General features: G+C 48.7%; 1 protein-coding gene across 1 annotated transcript in view; it reads right to left on the bottom strand.

Moving 5' to 3' along the window:
* The window catches only part of PTPRJ (protein tyrosine phosphatase, receptor type, J), a 114,383-nt gene extending 89,795 nt beyond the window's left edge, over window positions 1-24,588 (bottom strand). Inside the window, exons 1-2 of the mRNA XM_014543292.1 lie at window positions 24,510-24,588; window positions 24,177-24,277 (exon numbers count right to left, since the gene is read on the bottom strand). Of these exons, the coding sequence (XP_014398778.1) occupies window positions 24,177-24,277; window positions 24,510-24,588 (180 nt within the window). The remainder of the gene's footprint in view (window positions 1-24,176; window positions 24,278-24,509) is intronic.
* Window positions 24,589-26,776: the final 2,188 nt, after the last annotated feature.

The raw sequence follows: 26,776 nt of genomic DNA, 5'->3' as shown, positions 1-26,776 counted from the left end.
GATGTGTATCTCAAAGGCGCTGCTCAGAGATCACCCTACTCTCGAGGGAAGAAGTGTTCCCAGGGAGGGAAGAAGAGGGGGACACAAAGGGAAGAGGAAAATTCTGGAAGGTGTTGACCAAATGAGTGTGATCAGCTCCCATACCTAAGAAATTCTTTCATGTTCTCAGCAACTGCTTACTGAGAACCCACTAGGGCCAGGCGCTGTCAGTGGCTAGGGTCACATCAGTGGACAAGACCAACCCCAGCCACCAAGGCTTCTACTCTGTCTTTAGTCACTGCTTGAGTCTAGCTGGCCCTTCCCTCCCCTGCAGCTTTGGTTATTGAAGGCCTGACTTGGCCCGTGTCCTCATCCTGGTTTTGACAGGGTAGTGGGAGGAATACCAGGTTAGGGAGAGCAGCTGCGGTCCAACTATGGCACACTCTTACACAATCTATCTTCTCATGTAGGAAGGAGGTTAAGAGAGCTACCTGGCCTGATCTATTTACCTGAGCAGTATCTTCTAAAAACCAAAATCCAAAAAAATAAAAATAAAAAAATAAAAATAAAAACCAAAATCCAGCTGATGCATGTGAAAGCATTATGCAAATGAGTGATTCCTGTGTCCAAGGTCACTAGCAAGCCAATCAATTCTGAGGATCCCTTAGAGTCCTGCTGCAAATCATGTGCCACCATCCCAGTCCCAGCCTGGTCCCTGGGTGATCCAATTCCTCTTAGGCCCCCACCAGCCAACAGGACTGACCTCAGAGCATCTGTGAACCTGCCCAACCATACAGCGACCTTCACTAGAGATCACACCTCCCACCCCCCAAGGGGGTCCTACTGAGGAAGTCAACCCTCCGTCCAGCTGGGCAAGGAACCAGTTCAGCATCACCCAAGCGAGAAGCGTACACCCCTAAAAATAAACACAAGTGAAAAGCACAGTGTGGACCTCCCCATCCCAGAGAAGGCCAAGGCCTCCCTTGGCCCAGCACATCAGATTCCGCCTTTCCCACACCGCCAGTCCCCCCTGGGGAGGAAATGAGCCCAGCACGGGGAGCCCTCTGAGCAAACACCTCCTGGTCCTGGAACTTCCCAGAACATCAAAGCAACGGTGAAGGATTAAGCTTCAGGGGGAGGGGGGAGGGGGGAGGGGCTGCCCTATGGCCTTTATGAATAGGTTAAAGGTTTCTCCCACCTGCCCACCAGCGTGGGTTGAAAGCCGCTTACTAGCTGTCAGATTCGGGGTACCGGCCCTCCCTAAGCATCCACTTCCTCCACCCACAGGATGGTTTCAAAGATTAAGCTTGGTGCTGGCAGAGCGGACTCAGGGACACCATCCTTCGTCAACTAAGTGGAATCCCTTCAGAGCTCCCACCCCCACCAGCCCCAGTCCTTCCACTGGACCTTGCCCATTGTGAAATATCCCCCTGAAGGGAGGCGGGGCTCCAGAACGAAAAAAAAAACAAAAGTTATTCAACCGTTTCCTTCCCTATTTTGCTTTGACCCCCACAGCGTCATACAGGTGGCACTGTCCTAGCCAACTGAACACTGCTGCGAAAGACAAGAAAACGCTGCTTTTCCTGAACTTTCGGCCCCCACAGTCCTCTAGCCAAGAGCGCTGGTCTCCCTGGGGCTCTGCCTAGGTCTTTCTGGTCTGAGGGGAGGGATCCTGTTCTTCTGGAAAAGAAGAAGACCTCAGCCTAACTGGGACCCTGCTTATGAGTATCAGGCTGGAAGAGGAGGTTCCACCCGCACAGGAGCTGATCAAAGACGCTTGTCTGCACCAGTACAGGTTCCAGAAGACCTCACAGGCCAATGCCCTCTCTGTGCGGGTTATTCTTTTTCAGAAGGCAATCTACCTGCTGCAATCCTACGGTTTTATAAGACTTTTCATAGTAACAGAGTCACAAATAATGGGGAAATCTTTTAGGAGGCCTTGAGCCTGATTCGGGGCCTGGAAAACGTCGTTCTCTGTGATGTGTCTTGGGTCCCATGTATCAGAAAGCCGAGTTCCACTCCGTGCAGCCTCCTCCTAATCAATCAGTCAATCAAGCTTCCTCTCTATCCTCCTCCTGTCCTCCACAACTTCCCCACACACACACACACACACACACACACACACACACACACACTTCCAATAGACACAGAGAGTCAGAACCAGGGCCACTGACTTATTCTTATAAATGTCTCCAACACTCTGAACTGCTGTCCTCTGCCTCTGCATTCCCCCTGGTTCCAGTCCTCAGCCCTTTTTCATTTGGGAGAAAGGAGGACAAGAAGAAATGTGCGATCATTGGCGGGACATTAATTTCTAGTAAATATGCTAAGATTATTCATGCAACTCAAAACGCACTTTTCCAAACTCAAGAACAGAAGAAAGAGAGAGAGACGCTTTCCATGCCACACAGAAGCACCAGAAGACCTTTACCTGGATTGCCCCAAAATGAAAAGGCCTATTGGTCCGAACATTAGAAAAATACACCACGTGCTGACCCCAGTGGAGCAACAATTCAGGACACAGAGTGTCCTATTCATGAGGGAAACATAAGAGAGATGTTTTCTTTGACTATTCAGAGCCTCAGTCATGTCCTACTGGGCAAATAAAATTCATATGACCAAGGAGACACTAAAGACACCCCTTTTGCGTAACTCCCTGCTCCGCAATGCACCATCCTGCAGCCCTGTGTCCCTCCCAAAGGTGAACTCAGTCCAACAAATAGTAGATTCTGAATTATTCAAAGAGACAGTATCTTTATTGATTCAATAAACAAGTCCAACGTGGAGTTCACATAAATGTAAAGTACTTGAGAAACAAACACCATTCTCTCTCTCCCCCCTCCACTCCCCACGCTCAGGTGTCTGGCAATCAATCAGGGCCCAAGTACCTAAAATTCTGTTTGAAATGTTATCACAGTATTTCCATGAGTCTCAGTAGTGATGCCTTTCAGCTTGAAATCCAGAAAGTACCTTGAGGTGCTCAGAAACCCTCGTTTATTCTGGAGCAAAGACTTCTCACCTGAGAAACAAAGAAATACAGCCCTAGTGTCTTCCTTCTGGCAATGGAGTCAGTAACAACACTAGCATGTAACACGGGAGTCCTAGGAGAATAACAATGAATTATAGACAGCACACGGAATGCACATAGTAGGCATCTGCTAAATGGCAGCATGTATTATCGGAATTCTGCAAACCTAGGAATGTCCAAGGAACAAGAAATGCTCGGATTTCTACCTCCCTGCGTTTTCACAGGAATTAAACACGTGACTAATCCTTCATGCCACAGTCCCTGAGCTCCTCCTGTGTGCCAGGCACTGAGCTGGGAGGCAGAGATGAAGACAAGATGTGAATGGTGTAGTTGAGGCAGACACAGAGAAACAAAACAGAACCCTGAGCTGAACGATGCAACAGCAGAAGGGATCTGTGATGGATTTGACTGGGCATAGATTTCCAGAAGCGACCCACAGGAATTAGCCAGGTGCGGGTGAAGAGTGCCCCGCACAGAGGGTGCAGCCACCCAGAAGAGAGAAAACCACACACATGCAAGCACAGGAGTCCGCCGTGGTTGGAGCAAACAAAGGTGAAGGACATAAGAGGCTGGAAAGGTGAACGGCCAACGGCCAACCCCCTGAGGCCTCTGGGAGACCAAGGAAGGATTTCCAGCAGTGGAATGACATGATCAGATCTGCATTTTGGAAACATTTCTCCGGTAGATGGGAAATAATTGTGTGGCTAATCACTGTATTGTATGATTGCATGTCAACTGCACTTGAAAAGTAAATTTTAATTAATTAATTTGTGGAGGCTGAGAAAAATAAACATATGGGATCACTGTCAACGTTGTGTATATAAAGGGACTATCCACATATTGGCTCTGAGGGAAGAATGTCTTTTATTTCCCATAAATGTTTAAATCTCACTAGGTGTGCACGCATGTGCACACACAGCCTCTTGGGGGCTTTCGAGATAGAGTGCCTGGTGCTGTGCTGTTTAGCAAAGCCTGTGCTCTCTGGAAACTTTCGTAAGAAGCAATACCTACCTGCAGCTTGTCTCCAAAGAAAAGAAATCTGAGACTCGGAACGTGGGAAGGCTCAGGGACAGGATGTATCGGTGATACTGAGAAAGGGAAAACGGCAGACCGGGGAAAACGTGTTAACCGTTCATGTCAAACCTGACACCGGGAGCCCTTCGGCCTCAATAAAGTTTCGACAACAAGAGGGGTGAGCGGAAAATAAGAATTAAGAGAACTTGTATAGCTGGGTACATTAGCCACATTTAAATCCACAGATACCATGCCCAGGAGAGAAAAATAAATGGTGTTAAAAGGTGTTATTCAGAAAGAGAAAGAGGGCAGGAAAGGGAGAGAGGTTTCCAGGATCAATTCGACAAGTCAGTAAGACACACACACCACCACACCACCACACCACCACACCACCACACCACGGTATTTGTTGCATCTGGCGAAAGGCAATGCAGTTCTGTGGTGTAGTGCCTTTGGCATCAGAGCTGAGTTTATTCGCCAACACTGCCATTTACACGGTACTATATGACCTCACTTGGGCCGGCTTTTTAACCTCACCGGGCCACAGTTTTTTACATTGTCTGAACAGCAAAACCTAACTCACTGGGTAGATGTGAGGACTAGAGATCATGTACATAAAGCAGGTGGCACATAGTAAGTGCTCAAAAGAGTGAAGGCTATTTTATAGATGAAACCTTCATGTAACTGATCAGACAACTCAGAAGCAAAGCTGTCCGGATGCTGAATGGGGGGGAAAGGCAGATACTTTGTCTCATGCAATGCGCTGTTTTTCAGGCCAGCACAGAAATTGCTGTGGGACATCTCCACCATCGAGGCTGTGGTCAGGCCCTCCCTCCACTGAAGTATTAACTGAGGCGATGCACATTCCTTCAACAAGCATTTACTGGGCACTTACCAGTACTACGTGCTCGACAAAAGGGCAGCCCGCATGTACTGCAGTGACAGGAAGGCCTATCTGGAGATGAGTTAAGCATAAGGCACGTACACAGATGACTGTCTTACCGGCTGGGACACCGTGCCAAACAGAATGTTCAGACAGCAGCTGTAAGGGTACAGGAGGCCAAGAGGCCAATTGTCCAGACTTACGTGTAAGGATAAAGGATCTGAACTGAGCCTTGCAAAAGTGCTGGAATTTAGCCACATAGAGATAAGGAGTAGGGCACTCCAGGCAGAGACAATGCTAATGTGGACTCACAGAGGCCAAAAAGAACAGGAAATGAAAGGGGGACAGCAGGTACGGGGGGAGCATCACATAAGGCTTGAAAGCTAGGAATCCAGGCTTTCATCCTTAGCTCAGCATCATTGCACAGGCTGCTTATTCCATAGGCTATCAATAGGCCCTTAGGGACACACTGGCTTCCACAGGCCACACAGACTTCCCGACCCCAGCTATGTCTAAGCCTTCTGGAGTGTGAAGGGCCTCGGGAAACTCCTCAGAAGGGAGCTTTTCCCCAGCTTGTTTGACCGAACAGCCCTTTCCCTCTCCGATTCCCTCCTGGTTCTGAGAGCATGCACAGTTTGAAAAAAGACTGCTGTGTCCAGCCCTGCCAGGTGGCTCAGCCGGTTGGGGTGTTGTCCTGGACACCAAAAGGTTGTGGGTTCGATCCCTGGTCAGGATCTCTCTCTCTCTCTCTCTCTCTCTCTCTCTCTCTCTTTCTCTCTCTCCTCCCCTCTCTCTAAAATCAATAAAAACATATCTTCTGATGAGTATTAAAAAAAAAAAAACCCACAGTGCTGCGTCCATCAGGGCTCTGCTTCAGACCGTCTATAGCAGGGGTGGGCAAACTTTTTGACTCGAGGGCCACAATGGGTTCTTAAACTGGACCGGAGGGCCGGAACAAAAGCATGGATGGAGTGTTTGTGTGAACTAATATAAATTCAAAGTAAACATCATTACATAAAAGGGTACGGTCTTTTTTTTTTTTAGTTTTATTCATTTCAAACGGGCCGGATCCGGCCCGCGGGCCGTAGTTTGCCCACAGCTGGTCTATAGTATAAATATAGAAAATACCTGACTACACTCACCCCAACTGATAACTGATGTTTCCAAACAGGAACCATGAGGCACTTGCCAAGAGGTCTGAGGTGGGCAGATTAAATTACTACATTCAGGCCCTAACCAGTTTGGCTCAGTGGATAGAGCTTCAGCCTGTGGACTGAAGGGTCCCGGGTTCGATTCCAGTCAAGGGCATGTACCTTGGTTGCGGGCACATTCCCAGTAGGGGGTGTTCAGGAGGCAGCTGATCGATGTTTCTCTCTCATCGATGTTTCTGACTCTCTATCCCTCTCCCTTCCTCTCTGTAAAAAAATCAATAAAATATATATTTTTAAATTACTACATGCAGTGTGGTCTCCAAACTATATTTTACTCCCTCAAATGCCATTTTATAACCATGTGATATTCTTCAACGTGTGACATTTGCACATGCAGTGCTCTCGAAGGCAGAGGAGATGGCACTGTGAGGAGAGCCGGCTCATGGGTGCTGTTCCAGAGAACAGTTCACACTGTCAAATTTTAAACAGAAGAGACGACGAGAAAAAGATTTCCAGGCCTGCTCAGCCTGGCCCACCCGGTGAGAAGCCATTCGCCAGGGAGAGTGGTGCCTGGTTCTCTGGGAAGCTCTGGGTTCTGGCAGCTGAAAGGTAGGGGAACCAGAAGGAACACTGGACTGGAAGGCAGACAGGTCTGAGTGTAAGTCCTTTCTCTGCTTTTAAGTGCACGCTCTCAGTAAACTCATTTCCAAGGCTGTGTCCGAGGCGAATTGCCAATATGATGTGACTTGCAAAAGAAAAAAAAAGACAAGACTCGACAAAAACATCCAAAAGTGGTGGTTAAATAAGTGATGATATGGATATATGATAAATGATGAGGCCACCGCTAAAAACCACTTTTCAGAGATTTTTTTTCTTAATAATAATTCTGCTCACAGCCCATGTAACAGTAAAGAGGAGGTAATGTGGCTTTAGACCAATACCAGTGACAAGAAATTTACAGAGAAAAGAAATGAGCGAAAGGAATGCAGGAAGTTTACAATCAGGAATGACTCAAAAAGAGCCCTGCCGTTAAAAGGAGGCAGGGAAGTCAATGGCCCGAAACCCGAGAGGGCCTGCCTCGGCCCTCAGACAGATCCCCTTGGAGGCTGTGTCAGGAATGCCAAGAAGGGGCAGAACACAGATAGACTCTTCTATCTGCCTCAGCGAGATGTAGGTCAGTGTGTCATTTCTTCAAAGAGGTGAGTCAGGATCAGAGCGCCGATACATTCAAAGGCAGGAGAGACAAGAGCTAAATTAAAGAGGCCTCTCTAGAGTCCGGCACTCCCCTAAGACTTCAATCTTCATGCTATTTTTTCCCCAGCTATTGACTAAGAAGAATGCACTATTAAATAGAGCATTTCTCCCCCTCTCCAGCAGTCCTATAAATCAGTCCTGTGTTTCCCAACACCAAAAGGGATAGTAACTCATGCAGAGCAAAATGCCAGTACGTACAAATTTAGAACATGGGTTAAACAATACTCTGATCAAACCCCCTGCCAAACCCTGGAGAGACAGAGGGGGAGAAAGCAAGAGCCCTGCCCTCCCTACAACTTGATTCTATGCTCTAATTCAGAGCGGTATAATTAACCCTGCGCTTCACTGCTAACACTGAACTTTTTCAGCCTGATGAGAATATCATTTAGTATCCTGCAATCGCCAATAATAGCAATATGACACAATGGCGCCCATTGAGGCTCTAATCGGGGCACAGTCATTTACATAGAACATGTTCTGTGACTCTGTAATACAAAGCCACAAAGACTCGATTGAGACACAAGTCTCCCTTTCCCATAAACTAAAAAAGAAAAGGGGGAAAAAAAGGAAAGAAAGAAACCACAATTTCCTTTACAGGACAGCACAGATGGTCCCCACCCTTCCCGCGGGCTCACCAGGCCCAGGCACTTCACTGGAGGCCGCCGGTCCTGATGCTGACCAGAAACCAGACGCTTGCGCTCCGCCGTGTGTACACACGGGCCTGATCTCTCCACACAGGAAAAGGAGATCTGTGAATTAGGAAATGCTTTAGGAAAGCCCAGGCTTAATTAAATGGAGTACGGGATGTGGAGGGGCATGGCTGGATTACCAGCTTTCACAGCCAGCTCCCAACGGCTGGCCTCCTCTCAGAGTCAGGCCTGGAGAAACATGGGTCACCGTCCCATCCTGTGGCCCATCCGGTGCCATGGACCACAAAGTGAGTCTGGAAGGAGGTAACAAGGTACCAGGAGCCACCAGGGCAGGAGAGAGTTATGGCCTTGCAGCACGGTCACTGAGCTGAGGAAACTGCAGGACTGGGAAGCCAGACAGACCAGGGTTTGACTCCTGCCTCCATTCCTTAGCCTCAGACTTGGAGCAGTTACCAAACTGCTTCATTTCTTCTTCCTCTGAAAAATGGGCTTTGAATACCATGCAGGGTAGGAGATTCTCACTCATGCATCTGAAATACACAACATGGTACACAGCCTGTAAAGAGCAACAACTATTGGTATGGCCATTGTTACTACTCTTATTATTATTTTTTAATCTAACAGCTGTCCTGTTGGCTCACAGAAAATCTGCTTGGTGCACTGGAGTTTCACATTCTCTGTGGCTATTGTTGAGGTTCCTGACAAAAGAGGTGGTCCACTGTGATGGACATTCTGTAACACATGTAGAGAAGTGTTTAAGAATACATGTAATAAATATGTTTTTGCAAGTGCAAATAAATAAATAATTGATCATGCACACATGCATGCACACACACACGCACATGCACACACACAGCCTCCTGCTCAGAGCCTCTGCTTTGATGATAGACATAGATAGTGGTGCCTTTATTGTTTTTTTTAAATCCTCACCCGAGGATATTTTTCCATTGATTTTTAGAGAGTGGAAGAGAGAAGGAAAGACAGAGAAATATCGATATGAGAGAAACACAACGGTTAGTTGACTCCTGCACGCGTCCTGACCATGGCCCGGGCTGGGGTGGAGCCTGCAACCAAGGCACGCGTGCCCTTGACCGGAATCGAACCCGGGACCCATAGGTCCACAGGCCAATGCTCTATCCACTGACCAAAACCAGCTAGGGTGGCCATTGTTATTACCCTTTACTGAAAATCTGTGGGGAAACCAATAGGCTTTAAGAGCCTAGACCCTGGAGCCACATTTCCCAGTTTAAATCCTAGCCCTAGCACTTGCTAGTTGGGTGACCTTGTTTAACATCTGTGCCTAGTTCCTCAACTATAAAATGGACAAAATAACACTTCACTCTTCCGAAGGCTGCTATGAGGATTCAATAAGCTAATATGTGCAAAGCATTTCTACAGCACACACATGCACACACACACACACATACACACACACACACACATACACACCAGGCACTATTCTAACAATTTGTTATGTAAATAAAAGCAAGATGAATCAATATTTGGAGAATAGGGGTGTCTTTTAAAGCAACAGTAGAAACAGCTACTAATATCTGTATCATGTTTTCATATCCACTATGTTATTTAAGCCTTTCATTGAAACCCAAGAAAAACAATCCTATGACATAAAATTGGGACCTAAATTCTAAGCAAGGCCTGAGAATCTTCCTTTCTTAAAGGTTTCGTTTAAGAAAGAAAGAAGAAAAGAAAAAGAACGCTTGGTTTATGGGAAGCTCCAAATGAATGGCCGTTTGTCTTTTGCTAGCTCAAGTCTTTGCCTGCACAGCCAAACTCTTCCCAGCAGAGCACGTGTCATGGAGGGGATGGCCCGCGGCAAGGTCCACGCTGACATCCAGCACTGGGGCAGGATGGGCTGAAGGAGAGCAAAAGGGAGAACTGGGCCAAGTCGATAGGTTGCTTTCTGACCAAGCACAAAGGGCTGCCCTCCGTGACTGTTCACAGTGTCAGCACCTTGGAGTTGAAAAAGTCCTCCCCAGTCCCTGCTGCTCACATGCCCAAGTTGCCTTGGGGAGAAGCCTTTTAGTAAGCGAAGCATTTATTGAATAGTCAGCTGGCCAGTACAGGTCAAATGGGCTGCATCTGTGGACCAGGGCCACCATCAGCAGTCCTGCCCACCACACAGCAATCAAGGCCAGATCTCACCCACAGAGTCACCAGTGACTACCTTCTTCTCCACCGCTACTTTCTCTTCATTCTGAGGGATTGCCACACCAGTAACTAGTCTTTGGTCACTCTGCCAAGATGCAATCCAAGGCCAACAAGGCAGACAGGCACTTGTATCCCTTAAACGGCTGCCAAAACAGGAATGTGCACCACCTGGCCAGTACCACCCATCTAACCAACATGATGGTGATCGCATCCAGTCCCACGGCTGCATGTAGCTGACGCCTCTCAAATTTATCCTTCCAGCTTCAATGTCTTCTCTGAACTCCAGGCTCCTGTTTCAACCGTCTGCTCAGTCTCTCCGCAGAGATGTCTAATAAGCCTCTCAAGCTCCAAAGTCCAAAAGCCTCTTTGCCGCCAGTTCATTCCACTCCCTACCCAGCTGCCGCCTTCCTGCTCCACAGACAAGCCAGTCTGTCCTGTCTCAGAGCACCTGCACCTGCCATCCCTATGCAGGCTTTCCCTGTGCACCATCACACTGTATCCCCTTATCCTATTTCACTTCTTTCACATCCCTCAAGTCTACCTGTCTTTTCACCAAATTTAAGCTAAGCTCCATAAGAGAGGGAACTTGATCTGTTTTGGTTATGTGAATACCCTTAACACATAACAGTGTTTGGCACAGAGTAGGTCTTGAATAAATCGTTATGTGCTGAATGAATCCATTAATTGGTTAATTAATTAGAGGCCCAAGAAGACAAAAGAGGATCAGAAACAAAATCACATCTGGGGTCAAACTACAGAGAAACTTAAGCAGCACTTGAAGCCCCCCCAAGGAGTCTCCCAGAGAGGCTGGGCGGTCAGTTAACCAGGGCTTCTTGGCTTCTCTTTTCTCCCTTCCCCTCTGTATTTTATTTCATAATGTTTTGAAACTGATGGCACATGAAAGTCCAGAGCTGAGGGATGAGAATATCACCGAAAAAGGAACCAGGCCAGGAGGAACATCAGGCAGGAGGCAGGAAGAGCCGCCAGGAACTGAGCCACGCTCTGCGCCTGGCTTGATCTGGCCAGCGGGACGCAGCTGCAGCAGCGGGTCACTTACCGAGCCCTGACAGAGCACCGGGCACCTGGCTGAATGCTCATCCTCGTGATAACCCTATGATACAGTCACAGGGACACTGCCTCTAACCCGGGGTTAGGTTCTAATGTCAGCCAGGGCAGGATTGGGCATAAGTATAACACCTTTGAAATGTGCCCGTGAAATGTCCCCTTGAGCTGCAGCACTGGCATCTAGGAGCCACACTGTACAAAACTGTACATCTTTACCCCTGGAACCACCGTCCCATGGCAGGGAAGCACACTATGAGAGGCACCAGGACACCAACAGGGAAGATCAGATGCCTGTTTCCAACCCTGCATTCCCTCCAGGCCAAATCTGTATACACAGCAGTAAGGAGCGCAGCCAGAGACCGGCCCGCCCCATCAGCATGTTGAGCCAGACTTAGGCTGGACTTGCCCCTGCCTTTCTTGACCCCATGGCACCTTCCACATGATGGGAGCCTCCCACGTGCCTGCTGGAAGCGCTGCAGCCAAGCAGGGTATTAATCATCGGCATCATGCTTTACAGTCCACTAGGGGCTTCTGCAGGCTCAAGTCAGCAGTCCGGGAAAGTGGTGTTGCTCCCCATCTCACTGGTGTGGAAAGCTCAGAGAGATAAGAGCCTTGGCCAAGTCCCAGAGGAGGACCCGGTCTTCTGACACCAGGGTACAACTCAACACAATTTACCTTGTGCCTCTGTGTTAGTTTAGCTTCCACACCCCCACTTTTACATCATCTGCATCCTCATTTCACCATTTATAAAAAGAAGCATCAGGTTAGGACTCTGTGCACCAAGACTCTAACAGATGGTGGTCACCGTGCAGAACAATTAGGTGGTTCTTTGGTTAGAGGCGAGCAGAGGAGTAGGAAGGAGGTCAGTTTACAAATGTCTGCAGTCTACTAAAGTCCTTGAAAACACTGCTTGCTGCCCATATCTATAACATCCAGTCTCCTCTTTCTCCTTAGTACAAACCCTTGGTTTTAATTTTATATATTGCACCAGCACTCAGGCTACATTTCCCAGCCTCCCTTGCAGCTAGGTACGTGCTTGTGACTAAGTTAAGGTCCCTGAGACATAAACAGAAGTGTTCCCTGAAACTTGCAGCAAAGAGCTTAAAGAGAGCTGATTCAGCAGAAACGTGCCTCGTTTGGGGCCTTGCCTTTCTTCCTTCTGTCAGCATACGGCCCAGACATGAGAGCTGGAGTTCCAGGAACACCCTAGGCTGTAAGGTGACCTAGAGGGTGGAAGCCAATGTCCCAGATGACACCTGGGGCTCTAAGAGCCCTGCCCTGCTACCTCTAAAGTGAAAAATAAAACTTTACATACCTTAAACCTCCATTAAATTATTCTTAATCTGAGGCTTTTTCCCCTGTGTGTGTGTGTGTGTGTGTGTTATACAGCTAAGGCTAATCCCAACTAACAGACCCAAAGCAAAAATAGAATCCTAATAGAACCCTATTCCCATCGCTTATTCTCAACCAGCTCCATAAAAAGCAAAACATCTGTTCAGATAAAAATCAAACATTCCTACAAATTAATTTGTTTTACATTTGAATGTCCAGAACTTCTTAAACTCGCATCTCTATCACTGGCTCCAAAGAACATGCATTCAAGATTCCATGTCCTTTTCTAATTAAGAGAAAAATTTCCTCCCATCTGACTGGGAGGCACTCCTCAGGTCAGCATGCATCCACGGAATGAGAGGGTGCGGAAAGCAATTTTAAGTCCCCACGTGGGAGGAAGAAGGGCAGAACAAAACTTCAAGATGAAAATATTACTGCTCATCTTTAATGTTTTTTAAATCCTCACCCAAGGATATGTTTTTATTGATTTTTAGCGAGAGAGGAAAAGAGAGGGGGTGGGGGGAAAGAGAGAAAAACATTGATATGAGAGAGAAACATCGATCTGCTGCCTCCTGCACACCCCTTATTAAGGATCAAACCCACAACCCAAACATGTGGCCCTGACCCAGTATTGAATCGGTGACCTTTTGGTGCACGAGACAATATTCATCCAACTAAGCCACACTGGTCAGGGCAAAAAGGGCTCTTTTTAAAAAGTCTTTCGTCTAAATCATCCCAATGTAAGTTCTGCATTGGGTCAGTGTGTACTTTGTTTGATGGGGAACAGGGAATGATGCAGGGGTTCATGAACCTGCAACAATGACCACCTGACCTAACAAAACAGAGTCATGGGATATCAGTGCCCCAAAGGACCCTATCAACTGCTTAAACCAAGTGAGGAAATAAACTCAGAGACGAAGAGTTATTTTTTGCTCAAAGTCACCCAGCAGGTCTAGCCCTAGAATCCAATTCTCCACACGCCAGAACCAGAGTTCTCCCTACAACACAACACACTGCTTCTGCTCGCTCTCCTGGGAGGTGGGTCTCCACTGCTCACAACCCCTAGGCTCTTGCCACCTCAAGCTCTAGAATGGCTCTCCTGGTGGGCAGGAGAAAGGACAGCTGGCTGGGAAAAGGATGGACTCGGGTCTGTTTTGTTCTGTCCCTGCCTACAGCTTCTTTCAAGTGTCAAAGACAGACCTAAAATCCCAGTATTCAAATCCGGCCTATGTGGGGCTCCCCACCACATGGAAGAAGACATGCAGGACAGCACTGGGTACTGCCTACACTGAAGAGGAGTTAGATCTAGCCTGGCCTGCTCCTGTACCTGCTCTGTGCTAGCCGTCTACCCCCTTGCCTGTGCTCCCTGTAGATCCCGAGCAGCTTCCTCTCGGGGGTCAGTTCTCCAAACCCCAACAGGAAGTGCCAAACTCGATAAAACCCTTGTTGACGATTACCCTGAGCCAACACTGAGGGGACAGAGTGATGAGTGAGACTTGAACCCTTCCACAAGGACCTTATCATCTACCATGGAAGACAAACCTCGAAACAACTGTGACCCCAGAACTGCGTTGGAGGTAACGGGAAAGTGCTATTGAGGTGAAGAGAAAGATGGTATGTATTCCACATTTACAGAGTCCGAGGGCAGGCAACTCCAGGGAGAACGCGCCTTTTGAGCAGAGCCTTCGGAAGGATGAGTGGAGAGCAGGATTCCCATACACTCTGGGGAAGAGCATTCCAGGAAGGTGAACAGCATGAGTAAAACCAAGGAGGAGGAGACCTTGGGTGTATCTCAGGAGCCCCAGGCAGCCTGAGGCCGCTGCAGCCTGGGAAGTCTGAGGGACTCGGGGGAGGTGACAGTGGAGTGGTAAGTTGAGGCCACACATTCAAGTGGAGGCACCATTTATAGTATATCCAGTGAAAACGACATGGAAGGTCTTGAATGCCAGACTGGAAAATTTAAACTTGTGCTATGGGGAGCCGTGAAGGCCTGGGGGAGGGAAGGAGACAAGGAACAGAAGGCTTTCCGGTGGGCAAAGACCTTGGCCTTCACCATCATGCCCCCTGGATGCCAACTTTTGGCATCTGTTCTGCCTGCTCTGCATGTCATGTTCATTTCCACGCAGTCCCGGTATCTGACCATCTGGATGGTGACAAACACCCACCTAATCTGACCCTACGGCATGTGTGTGTCCCCTGGTGGCCTCGTTCGCCAGCCTCACCTCCCTCTCAGAGGCCAGCAGGCATGATTCGGAGGTTGAATTGGTTGCCAACATTTAAAAATGTAGAGACATCACATACAAAAATCGGGATTTTTCTAGGACTCCACTTCTACACGTCAGCGGAGCTGACCGGCAGTTGCCTCCTTTAGGCAGAGCACGCAACCTCCAGTTTCCCAAACTGACATCTCTTTTTAAGCTCCACGGCTGAATATAAACAAACATCCACTATCCACTTATCTTTTACCAGGCCACCTCCCACGGTCCCAAAGGCCTCTGAGTCGGCACCACCCCACCACATTTAACCTAGACTTGTGGACCTACTAGATTCCTGAGCTTTACCATCCAGGTACATACACACCCCACAGGCCACGCAAAAGACCCAACACCTCACTCCTTCAAATACACTCTCAGGCCCTGGCAGATGGCACTGCGGAAAGAAATCAGAAGGCCCCTCCAGAGAATTAGACAACAAGCTTAGAAGAAATTTAGTATACCTGGACTTCCCTTCAATGGCCAACTCAGCTCCTCCTGATTACCCACTGTGTGTCGGGCCCTCTAAGCAGGACTCAAGAAACACAGCTGAATAAGGTGGGATCCCTGCCTTTGCCAGGTCTGGCAGACCTGGAAACACTGCCGGTAACCCTGGTGTAGATGCCACTCAGAATGAATGAAATAACAGCGAACCTCATGCGTGAAACCTAGCAATCCGCATTCATGCTATGACCAAATGTTCACACTCCCTCGCCAGCAAATAAGGCAGCAGGCAGTGTGTCAGAACAGGATGGATGCACGGTCCCCAGCACTTAATTCCCTTCAGCATCATCTGTTTGTGACTCATGCAAGAAAATTCACTCCAAGGCTTTGATCTTAAGAGACAAAGTGAGAGAAAGAAAAGGTTGGTCATGGTAGAAAAATAGAAAAGAAATGTAAGTGTAGTTCCTGTCTTCAATAAGAAGATAGTATAGTAGGGGATCAAGATGTGGAACCTCAGAGGTGACGGCGGCGCTAACACAGGTGTGAAGGGGATGTGAACATGAGCTGGGGCAGGTGAGGGGCCTGCTGGGTGAGGTGAGCGAGAGCTGGGTTTTGAAATTTTTTTTTGAACCCAGGAGATGGTCTGGGCGGGCACAAATAATCAAAATTCTGTTTTAACCAATCATCAGGCCCTCCCTCTGGGGGGAAAATAAAAAGGATGTGAATCTAATGAGCCTACAGTTGAGAAAATGGAAGGAAATATTAAATCCCACTTCAGTAAGAGTGAAGTTCAAAGTGCCAGGAAAAACTGATTCAGAAAGCCACAGATTCAGCCTGTGAATGGGTTTTCCACTGGGCAAGGCAGCTCCTGATCACTAAGTGATGATGCAAAGGGATGAATGGGCATGTGTATCAGGGAAACTCCTGATCATTAGAATGGAAGAGAAAGAAAGAAAGGAGGGAGGGAGGAGGTGGAAGCAGGAGTGTTACCGATTGGCAGGCCCCTCCGGTTTAAAATCTAACAATGGCAACAACTGTGTTGTTCAAGTTGGGGCGACCTCCAGCAAGAACTATGAAGCTCTCCCTAACCAGTGTGGCTCAGCGGATAGAGCATCAGCCTGTGGACTGGAGGGTGTTGGGTTCGTGAGAAGTCAAGGGCACATGCCTGAGTTGTGGGCTCGATTCCCAGTAGGGGGTGTGCAGGAGGTAGCTGATCAATGATTCTCTCTCATCATTGATGTTTCTCTCTCTCTCTCTCTCTCTCTCTCTTTCTCTCTGAAATCAATAAAAATATTTTTTTTAAAAAACTATGAAGCTACAAAAAAATTGAATTTCTATGCTTTGCATAATCACTTTCACTCGGTTTTTCTTACTCTGAATCTCTCCTCCAAACTTTGGTCGCCTTATAACACTCAGCCATTTGTACCTCCCCAGTAAGTAAATCAGTCCATGACACGCAGGTGAAATTGACAAGAGCACTTCCCCACTGCTCTTCCCACTATATTTAGTCCCATGTGATCTCAGGCCTTCAAAGCCCCCTCCCAGACCCCATTACACCTGCCAGGCCCATCCCACCAACTGCCCCTCGGCTCATCCACTCTTCCCCAGGGTCCTTGGGTTCAGCCACTTCCATACTTCTTTCTTTGCTTATTTCACACACACACACACACACACACACACACACACAACACACACACTCACTCACTCACCAAAGAATCCTTTCTTCCCTCTACCAAAAACCCGTAAGTGAAATGAACACAAGCAGCTCTGGCTGAAGCAAAGACTAAGGTCTAGAAGACTCTATCACTCTGTCTTGAAGTCACCCCCTAGCCTACCCCTCACTACAGAGTCCCCAGAAAGCACTATTCAAGTCAAATTTCTTCACTTGGCAGGTGTGAACCAGATCCCCAGAGAGCGAAAGTGCCTGGCCCAAGGACTCACCAGACCAGTGCCCTTGTCACCACCCCGCTGCATCTCAATCAACTCACATAACCAACACGCACACAGAACTTAACCACGTGCCCAGCCTTCCTCTAAGCCCTCCACACAGATTAACACAGTTAACCCCTACAACAATCTCAGGAAGAAGGTTCTTTTACTCTCATTTTACAGAGTAGGAAACTGAGGCCCAGAGAGATTAAGGAACCTGGCCAAGGTCACACAGCTGGTAAGTAGCAGAGCAGGGCGTTGAGCCCATGGCTCTTAAGTAGTTTGCCAGAAGGAATCGCTTGCGGCCTTTAGGCAGAAAAGGAAATACTATATGCCCAGAGTTTCCCTTCAAAAGCAAAACAAGACCCATAAAAGTAACAATAAAAACGTTTTAAACCAACAACACTGGAGATTGCAGGGAAAGGCTCAGTGCGCTAGCAGAGCATGAAAGCATCTTTGTCAGCTTTTTTTCACGGCGTTGCATGCTTGTGGGGGTGGAGCGGTGCAATGCATGTTAATCTACACAGTGGCCCAAATCTTTCAACCGGTTCCCAATGCACTTATCCTTAGCACATACCTATGTTGGCTTCGTTCCCACCCCTGCTGCCCAAACCCTGGGGCTCCCACAAGGACTGAACTAGAAATGGCCCACATACAGAACTCCTGATACTGTTCAGGGCTGTGGCCAGCCCACCCTCCTACCACAGAGGAGTAAAATCTTCTGCCCTTTCCTTTAAAAAAAGAATCTTCAGTGGCCAACCTGCTCTTTTGAGGATCTTTGTTTCTATCTGGGTATTTTTCTCCCCAACTCTGGCAAGTGCCCCCTCAAAATAAAGTCAGCGAATCCAGAGGTGAACTGTCCAAATCCCTGGCTTCTTTTCTGTTCCATCCACCTGTTGGTAGCTCACGCTCAGGTCCACACCAGAGAGGGTCAGGAAGAAGAGCAGGGGCTTCCAGCACTGAGACCCAGCTCACCCACAGCACTTCCTGAAGCTCCAAGCTGTTTGAAAACCTCCGCCTCCTCAGCTGCTGACCCACCTCGGGCACCCCGGCTGTGGTGGCTGCATTCACAGAGCGCTCACTGTCTACAGAATGCACCACGCTCAGTAACAACACCTCCAAACATAAGCTTAATCAGGGCAGGTGTGCACAGACGCTCAGGACCCAGGGAACTCCAAATGTCCTAAGAAAAAAAGGGGGTCACCCCAAAAAAGAGGTTGGGAGAGACATTCCCACAGCAGCAAGCAACAAAGAGCACCCCACTTTCCATGCCAACGCCCTCCACCATCACCACCAAAAACCAGGGTAATTCATGCCACCAGCGGAGGTAACTGACTCAAATGGGTTCTGGCATGTGCCTACCACTTAATTGTCACCAAATAAGACACAGGATGGAGACCTACCCACAAAGCAATATTTATTGTCTTTGGATCACACTGGCTAAAACGTCCTAAAATTGCTCAAGACTCAGCCCTGTAAAACAAAAGGACTCCATTGTAAACCACAATCTCACCGGGATCTCGGGACCTGCCCCCACTTTGTGTTTTCTCATTTTCGTATAAATGTTGGAACAGTGCAGAAACAGGGTGATTTCAGATTTGTGCCACTCTGATGCCTGCATACCAAAACCCAACTATTTATTCCACTGTATTCTACTTCTTATCTCAAATACACAGTTGCTTTTCCTTTAACGAAAATATTCCTTTTTGAAACAATATGTGATGCAAAGCAAATAGAACAGGGTACCAAAACAAATTCTTTCAGCAAAATTTATGGTCCCTCCTCTGTCACCAGCTGCACACATCACCACCACCCAGGTCTACTGCTGAGTATGCAACCCGGGCTACCAATTATCAAGAACTGCATTCATCTCTCAACGATGTGTGGTGTGGCAGGGCGTGCTCAGATGCTGATTTTTAAAAGCAAATCAACGTTCCTCAGATAACATATTAGGAATGAAAAGCTGACGGCATTTAATACCATAGTGGGTGGGGGGCTAATTGTTCCTACGTCTCAGGGCGAGATGCCTTAGAAAAGGCGACGTACTGTTGGCACCCTGGCAAATGTCCATCACATTTTTCCCCCTTCATCTGGGACAGCATATCGTACTTTCTAGACTTGGGCAAATGAGTTTGCTGAATAGTCAACACAGGGAGTAGGGCCCCTTCCTGAAGCTTCCTCAGTCCACTCAACACAACAAACTCCTCTCAGGCTCAGAGAAAGGAGCCGGGTTGGGTTGGGTTCGGTTCGGGGGTGTGGGACTCCAGGCAGGTGAAGGGAGAGGTCTGAGCCAGGGCAGCCTTGGCGGGTGCATCTGCCCAGTGGGGTCAGGTGGAAGAGTGTGAACCAGGAAGGATGGTTCCTTTCCACTCAGAGTCCTTCTCAGTTGCTCTCATAAAGGCCACGTGCCCGCCTGACCCCTGCCACCTCCACATTCCTAAGACAGAGCTGGCAGCCTTACCCCACGCACCCCGGCCTTTCCACAAGCCCCACTGAGAGGGGCCGCCCTAACCCTCCCTCTGCAGCTGCCCGCTACCATTTGCATGAATGACGACTGTGGTCAATTTGTGCCTGGGAGAGAACAAAGCAGGAAATGAAAGAGCTGTCACTTACTCAGATCCAAAGCTCATCCAGCCTAACCCCCCTTCAGAAGGAGGGATCTGCTTGCTGGCCCTGCCCCTCCCCCTCGCAGACACTGACTAAGGATCTTGTTCTCACTTAACCTGTTTCTCCTGTGCCTGTTTCCTGTCTCCAATGGGATTGTACCTAGATTCTTAATTAGCTGCTTTTTACAAAATTTTCAAGTATTATTATTACTTGCACGTGGTAAGAAAAAAGATCTAAACAATGAAAAGAAAAGGCTCCCCCCTACCTCAGAGCCCAGAAGCCCCCCTCCCTCATCCCAGGGACCTCACTGTTAAGATTTCTCCCCGACTTCTCCAAGGCAGGCCCAGGACTTCCTACCAGTCACGGCCCCCCCGCTGACAGCCCCCAACCCCAGCAACATCCCAGGGTGTGTACTATGCTAGGACTTTGCAAAATGGATTCTCAATAAAGTGGTTGAATGGAGAAAAGAAGGAAGTGTTGAACAGTTTCCAGAATGTAAAGTTATAATCCCTTTGCAGGCACACAGAGTAAAAGACGCTGGACGCATATACACTAAAATATGAAATGCTATAGCGAGGTAGTAGGATTGGAGATTATTTTTATTTTCAACTATGGCTTTTCTCTATTTCCCAAGTGTCACATAAATAAGCATAAACTTTTTAAAATCAGAAATGAATCCTATTCGCACATGCATACAGATGCACTTCTCCACCCTGGCCTGGCAGATCCATCCCGCGTTGAGCATTTTGATTTGTTCCATGTCAATGCAGGAACTAACTTATATTTCCAAAGTGCTCTACAGTTTACAAAGTACTTTTAAAAGTGCAAAACTTCCAGGTGTCAACCATGGTCCTATGGCTTTCTGCTTCCTGACAGCCCCAATGTGGCCAGAGTCGAGTCTCTGCCCAGAGCTGTATGGATAGCGACACACTGGATTGTCCATCCCCCTGCAGGCACTCTGCAGCTGGCAGGCCAGGGCAGCTGTCTGCAAGGTGCTTTCCGCATCCAACAGAGCACAGACATGGCTCACACAGGTGAGGGGACAGGCGGCATCCCCCGCATAGATGAGCCCGCCCAGGCTCAGCAGGGCTCCGAGGCTTGCTCAGAGGGGCCGGAGCACAGATGCTGCTCCCCAGCCCGATGACCCAATGCTGCATCCTGGGAGTGATCCCGCCATCTCGGCAAAGGGATGACTCCACAAAGCAGAGGTGGCTGTTCCAACTAAGTCACATCTATTCTGCAAGTTTGCAACATGTCATTTATGTATCACAGACGTTTTTATAGTAACGTACAAGCATCTCCTACTTCATTGAACCCCATGAGGCGTATTATTATAGCTCCACGTTCTTCTTCTCCTTCATTTTCTCACAACAAGCCAGTGAGGCTGCTAGGCAGGAATTAGGGGGCCCATTTTAAAGATGAGGCTACTGAGGCTCAGAAAGGTGACTTACCCACACGCACACAGTTGTGGCCAGAAGGCTCGGAGATGAGCTCAGCCACTGAAAGCTGTTATCCAAACGAGCCCTAGGTTCTACTACCCCTCAAGGGACCACTCCCTGCCCCCAGATGGTCCTTCCTGCCCCCACCACACTGATATGCATAGATGCCACCACCCAAAAAGGTCCAGGCTCCGGCCCTGTCCTATGATAGTGGAGACAAATACAACTGGAGGGTCAGCTGCCTGAGTTCATATTTGGCTCCACCACTTAATCAGTCTGTGACCTTGAGCAAATTCATCTTTTTTTAAGCAAATTACTTCATCTTTCCCACTGTAAAAGGGGGCTACACTTGTCCTTCCTTACTCAACTGCTTGTTTGTACATTAGGATCATGCATGGAAAGTTTACCACATGTACAGAAGTCAATGTTCCTAACATGTTCACCATCATCACCATCACCATCATCATCATCATCATCACCACCACCCTCAGGAGCAGCAGCACAACACAGAGCACAACGCACAGGCACAGTGCCTGACACCAGACAAACACTTCCATGCTCCTCTTCTCCTTCATTTTCTCACAACAAGCCAGTGAGGCTGCTAGGCAGGAATTAGGGGGCCCATTTTAAAGATGAGGCTACTGAGGCTCAGAAAGGTGACTCACCCACACGCACACAGTTGTGGCCAAGACTCAAGCCCTGTGGTCCAAATCATAAGCTGCTCCTGGTTTCCATGCAGCCATCTTCCGCACAGAGGGTTCGGGGCGCTCTCCTGGGGGCCATGTGGTTTTCTGTTGGGGTGCAGGCTCAGGCCTCATCCAGCAGGAGAATCACTTAGCCTCTCCAGGCCTCGGTGTCCTCATCAATGCCTCCTGCTCCTCTCCTCCCCCCGGAGCTGCCATGAGGATAACGAACGGGAAGTAGCTGAGAAGAGCACGGGGTGCTCATCTCTCTGCCCCACCGGGAACCCGATGCGTCACAAGGAGTGAGGAGGGGCTGAGCAGCCCCCACCAAAAAGCCTTCCTCGAGCCATGTGTGTGACATTCAAGCCACTCGAGACCTCCAATGCAGCCAGCCTGGCTCCCTGTGGGACCCACAAAATGGTGGCTGCAAAAGCAAACAGACCTGGCTCCTAGTGGATCCTAATCCAAAAAGCACGGAGCGTGGTGGACAGAGCGTGGAGCCTGCCTCCCCACCGACCAGCGGGGGACCTTACACAAGTCATCCTACCACTCATTTTTAAATGTAGTTACACTCAGCTCCACCACAAAGTACTCATGAGGGCTTAGGATAATACAAACAACACAAGAGAATAAAAAGCCGGGGGTAAGATCACACAGAAATAGGTACCATGGGGCCCCTTTCTGCAGAAGTGTCAAGATGGGCCACAAATCTACTCTCGGGTGCTTAGTCACCCCAGTGAAAGAGAAACAGGGCCAGCCAGGAGATCATCAGTGCCAGGAACATAAAGCAAACCAGTTGCTCTGAAGAAGCAATTCCTTCTCTGCATGATTCAGAGCAGCGGTTCTCAACCTGTGGGTCGCGACCCCTTTGGCGGTCGAACGACCCTTTCACAGGGGTCGCCTAAGACCATCCTGCATATCAGATATTTACATTACGATTCATAACAGTAGCAACATTACAGTTATGAAGTAGCAACGAAAATTATTTTATGGTTGGGTCACAACATGAGGAACTGTATTTAAAGGGCCAGAAGGTTGAGAACCACTGATTCAGAGCCTCGGAGAAGTTTCTCCATCCACCTTCATTCAGGGGCTCAAGGCCTGCAACCTCCCCACCACCCTCCCTGATGTCTCTCCCGGGTGTCCCTTAGGTCATCAGCTCTTCAGCCAAAGTGAGCAAGTCACTTTACCCTTTAGAGCAGGGGTGGGGAACGACCTTTTTACTGCCAAGGGCCATTTGGATATTTATAACATCATTCATGGGCCATACAAAATTATCAACTTAAAAATGAGCCTGTTATATTGGGTCAAGCATTTACTAGTAATTAACTCTACCCCTAATGCCTTGGCAGGGCCAGACCAAATGATTTCGAGGGCCTTATACGGCCGCAGGCAGGACGGTCCCCATCCCTGCAGAGCGTGTAAAATCTACCCGACCAGGCTGTTGCGAGGATTATACAGGATAACATATGATAACTCGCAAGCCTGACACCCAGTAGGTGCTCCATAAAGATCAGTTCATCACTTCTGCAAGGATGCAAGTTCCTCTGAGGTAGGGCTCTTGGTCTGAATTGGCCACTGAATGTATCGCAACCATCTAGAATGTTCACTGACACATAGCAAGTACTCAATAAATATTTGTCGAATGAGTGAATGAATTTCCTGCATCAGGTTCCTGAAAGCACGAGTCTCATGAGATAGTTCAGACAGATGCAAAGTAAAACAAAAATCTAGGGAAAATAAGGGTTTTATGCCCCCCCTCCCTCTTAGAGTCAGGGCATACTGAAGGTTCTTAGAAGTCCTGCAAGAGAGACATCTGTTTGATTTGGGTTAGCCCAGAGTTCTCCAAATTACCCCCTCCCCACCCCTTCCCAAGAGAAGATAAACCAAAAATGTCCTCGGGACCCTAGGGGACTCTAACTGAGCCTAAGAAGAAAAGGGGTAAGAGATGGTCCCAAAACAGCCCAGGGACAAGAGCATCCCCACTCTCCAAGTCAACCCCTCTCCGCGGGCCGTAGTTTGAGGACCCCTGCTCTAAGTCAACCCCTCTCCCCCCTCTACCCCAACGTGGGAACACACTGCATTTCTTAAAAATCAAATGGGTCCTTCAGAACTAAACAACCCCTTTGTCTGAACACATGGGCACTCAGGTTGCCCCTGAACATGCCCGAACCCACTGGCTCAGCTCAGCTTCAGCAAGACCAACTCCCAGGCTCCTGGCTCCGGTTCACCTGCATGCAGAGAAACAGCCAAGCCAAAGCAAAGATCCCAGAGAGTGGGCCGGGAAGGGGTCTTACCAGCCCCCTCTGAGAAGAGGGTGCAGGAGGAGGGATCTGAGTGTGTGTCCCAGTCAGGCCCCCAGCTCCTAGTGGCTGCCTCCAGGGTGCGTCACATGCTTCTGTTTAGCTCACTAAGCCCAGAGGCTGCCTGGCAACAGGTTCCCCTTGCTGTGTTCTCTGCTTGTTTACCCACTGACGCCTCCGCAGGTTGGTGCCACCACCCCAGCAACCGGGGAGCCAGGAAGGCAGAAGGGCAGGATACCCGAATGACTAGCATCCCTCCCCCACACCAACCAGGCCTCTCCTGGGCACACCACAGCGCTTGCCAGGAAAAGATTAAGGAGAACTTACTGAGCACTTCCGGGCAGCAGAGGGCTGCTCCCAGCCTCAGCTCCCCCTTCTCCACGGGTCCTGGCGCCCATTCCCTCATTTGTGAAACAGCTACTAAGTATCTGCCAACAACCAAGTACTGAGTACTGAGTACCCAGTACCAGCAGGAACCTGGCTTCTGACTAGAATGCTGGCCTTGACCTCAGACCCCTGTATGCTGCTGGGCTCCAGGTCTGCTGTCCACGTGAGTGTGGCCCTACACGGCCACCAGGTTCATGGTCCTCCTAGTGCTGGTACCTATTCCATGTGTTTGAAATAAATGAAAGTGGCCTGTAGGCAAACACGGGCCCAAATGGAGTTTAATATCACTTGTCACTTACCTTCTGCCTCATGGGCGGGACATCTTGAATGCAACCTTGACATGCACTCTCAGCAGCCCCTGTGTGCAGGCCCTGAGCTAGGTCACAGGGTTAGGAAGATGGATGGAGCCCTGAGTGTCCACTCCAGGGGCTTACTTTGAACCCTCTTCCCCCAAGGCCCCTCCGGATGCATCTCTCCCTGCCCACCTCCCCGTCTGCCCATGTCCTGTTTGCAGCCGGGACCATCCTCCCTAAAGGGTGCATCGCAGAGCAGTTGCCCCTCTCTGGCCCCACTAGATCATGAGGCCCCTGACTGCAGGGACACTGCATTCCATTCTCATTCCCCTGGCACCTGGCACAGGGCTTGGCACAGAGCGGGCGCTCAGGGGAAACTGTTGAATGAACAGGAGTGGCTGTCAGCATCTTGGTTGACTAGACCTTCAGACAAAGCCTCCTAGATGCCAACCTTGAAAACACCGCCTTGGGCTGTGGTTCATTCAATTAGCACCACTTAGAGGGTGTGGATCAAAACAAGATGACCAGCAAAGTGTTACTAGCACAGCATTCATTAAAAAAAAAAAAAAAAAAAAAAAAAAAAAAAAAAAAAAAAAAAGGAATAAGAGGAAAACTGGGACAATGGATGGCCCAGCACTCACCCCAGGAATGCCCACTTCAGCCCCCAAGTAGTTTACACCTAGACTCATGTGACCCCCGAGTCCCTTAAATACACACGAAGGTAACTACTGGAGCTCAGTCACCCACTGAGCTAGCTGCCCCAGCTCTTCCCGACAGCACTTTTCCGTGCTCTCTCCTAAACAGGTATTTTTTTAAAAACTGAAAATCAGTTACCACCCTCCCATGTGAAGGAGAGAAAATCATGGGCTCTGCAGTCCTTCAAATCCAAGTTCAAATCCCAGCTTTGCCACTCCCTCCCTGTGTGATCTTAGCAGGGCCATTAGGCTTCTTGGAGTCTCAGTATCCACATCTGTAAAGTAAGAAACCTCGCTGCCTCCGGGTTGGTGTGAAGGTTAAATGAACTAAAGTGAGAGCAAGTGCCTGGCACAGGGTCACCATCAGGGCATACAGATGTTCATTGCTTATCCTTCCCTGGGATTCTTCCGAGTTGGGCCCAAACAAAGGCAGTAAGTACGATGGACTGAGCCCCACTCAGGAGCCCGACTGCCCGGGTTCTATTCCTGACTCCACCACTCCCAGCTGTGCAACCTCTGACATGGCCTCTGACCTCTCTGTGCCTCAGTTTCCTCATCTACAAGAGGAGGGTAACCATATCCTGACCTTGGAGGGCTCTCGTGAGAACGAAAGTGCTTAGCACAAGAAGCTCCCGGGATCCATAACAGCGATGACCACTATTATTACTAACCCCATGTCTGACCGTTCTACTGCTCTCCCAGGTAAATCAGTGAAGATTAAATGAGTTGAACTGTGTAAAGCACAAAAGACACCGCCTGAATGAATAGTGGTGACAGGTGAGCAACACTATGAATGGACTTTAATGCCACTAAATTATACACTTTAAAACTGGTTGAGCCCTAACCGGTGTGGCTCCGTGGATAGAGCTTCGGCCTTTGGACTCGGAGGTCCCAGGTTCGATTCCGGTCAAGGGCATGTACCTTGGTTGTGGGCACATCCCCAGTAGGGGGTGTGCAGGAGGCAGCTGATCGATGTTTCTCTCTCATCAATGTTTCTAACTTTCTATCCCTCTCCCTTCCTCTCTGAAAAAAATCAATAAAATATACTTTTTTTTAAAAACTGGTTGAAACGGTACATTTTATGTTATGTATATTTTAGCTGAACCTAATATGGTAATCATTTCACAATATATGTAAATATATGTGTATCAAGCCATCATGCTGTAAACGTATACAGTGATGTATATCAATAACTTCTCAATAAAACTGCCTCCTGAAC

The sequence above is a fragment of the Myotis brandtii genome, unplaced genomic scaffold, assembly GCF_000412655.1.
Source record: "Myotis brandtii unplaced genomic scaffold, ASM41265v1 scaffold324, whole genome shotgun sequence".
Classification (NCBI taxonomy): Eukaryota; Metazoa; Chordata; class Mammalia; order Chiroptera; family Vespertilionidae; genus Myotis; species Myotis brandtii.
Note: the sequence above shows the minus strand (reverse complement) of the source record. Positions and strands in the feature narration are given on the sequence as shown.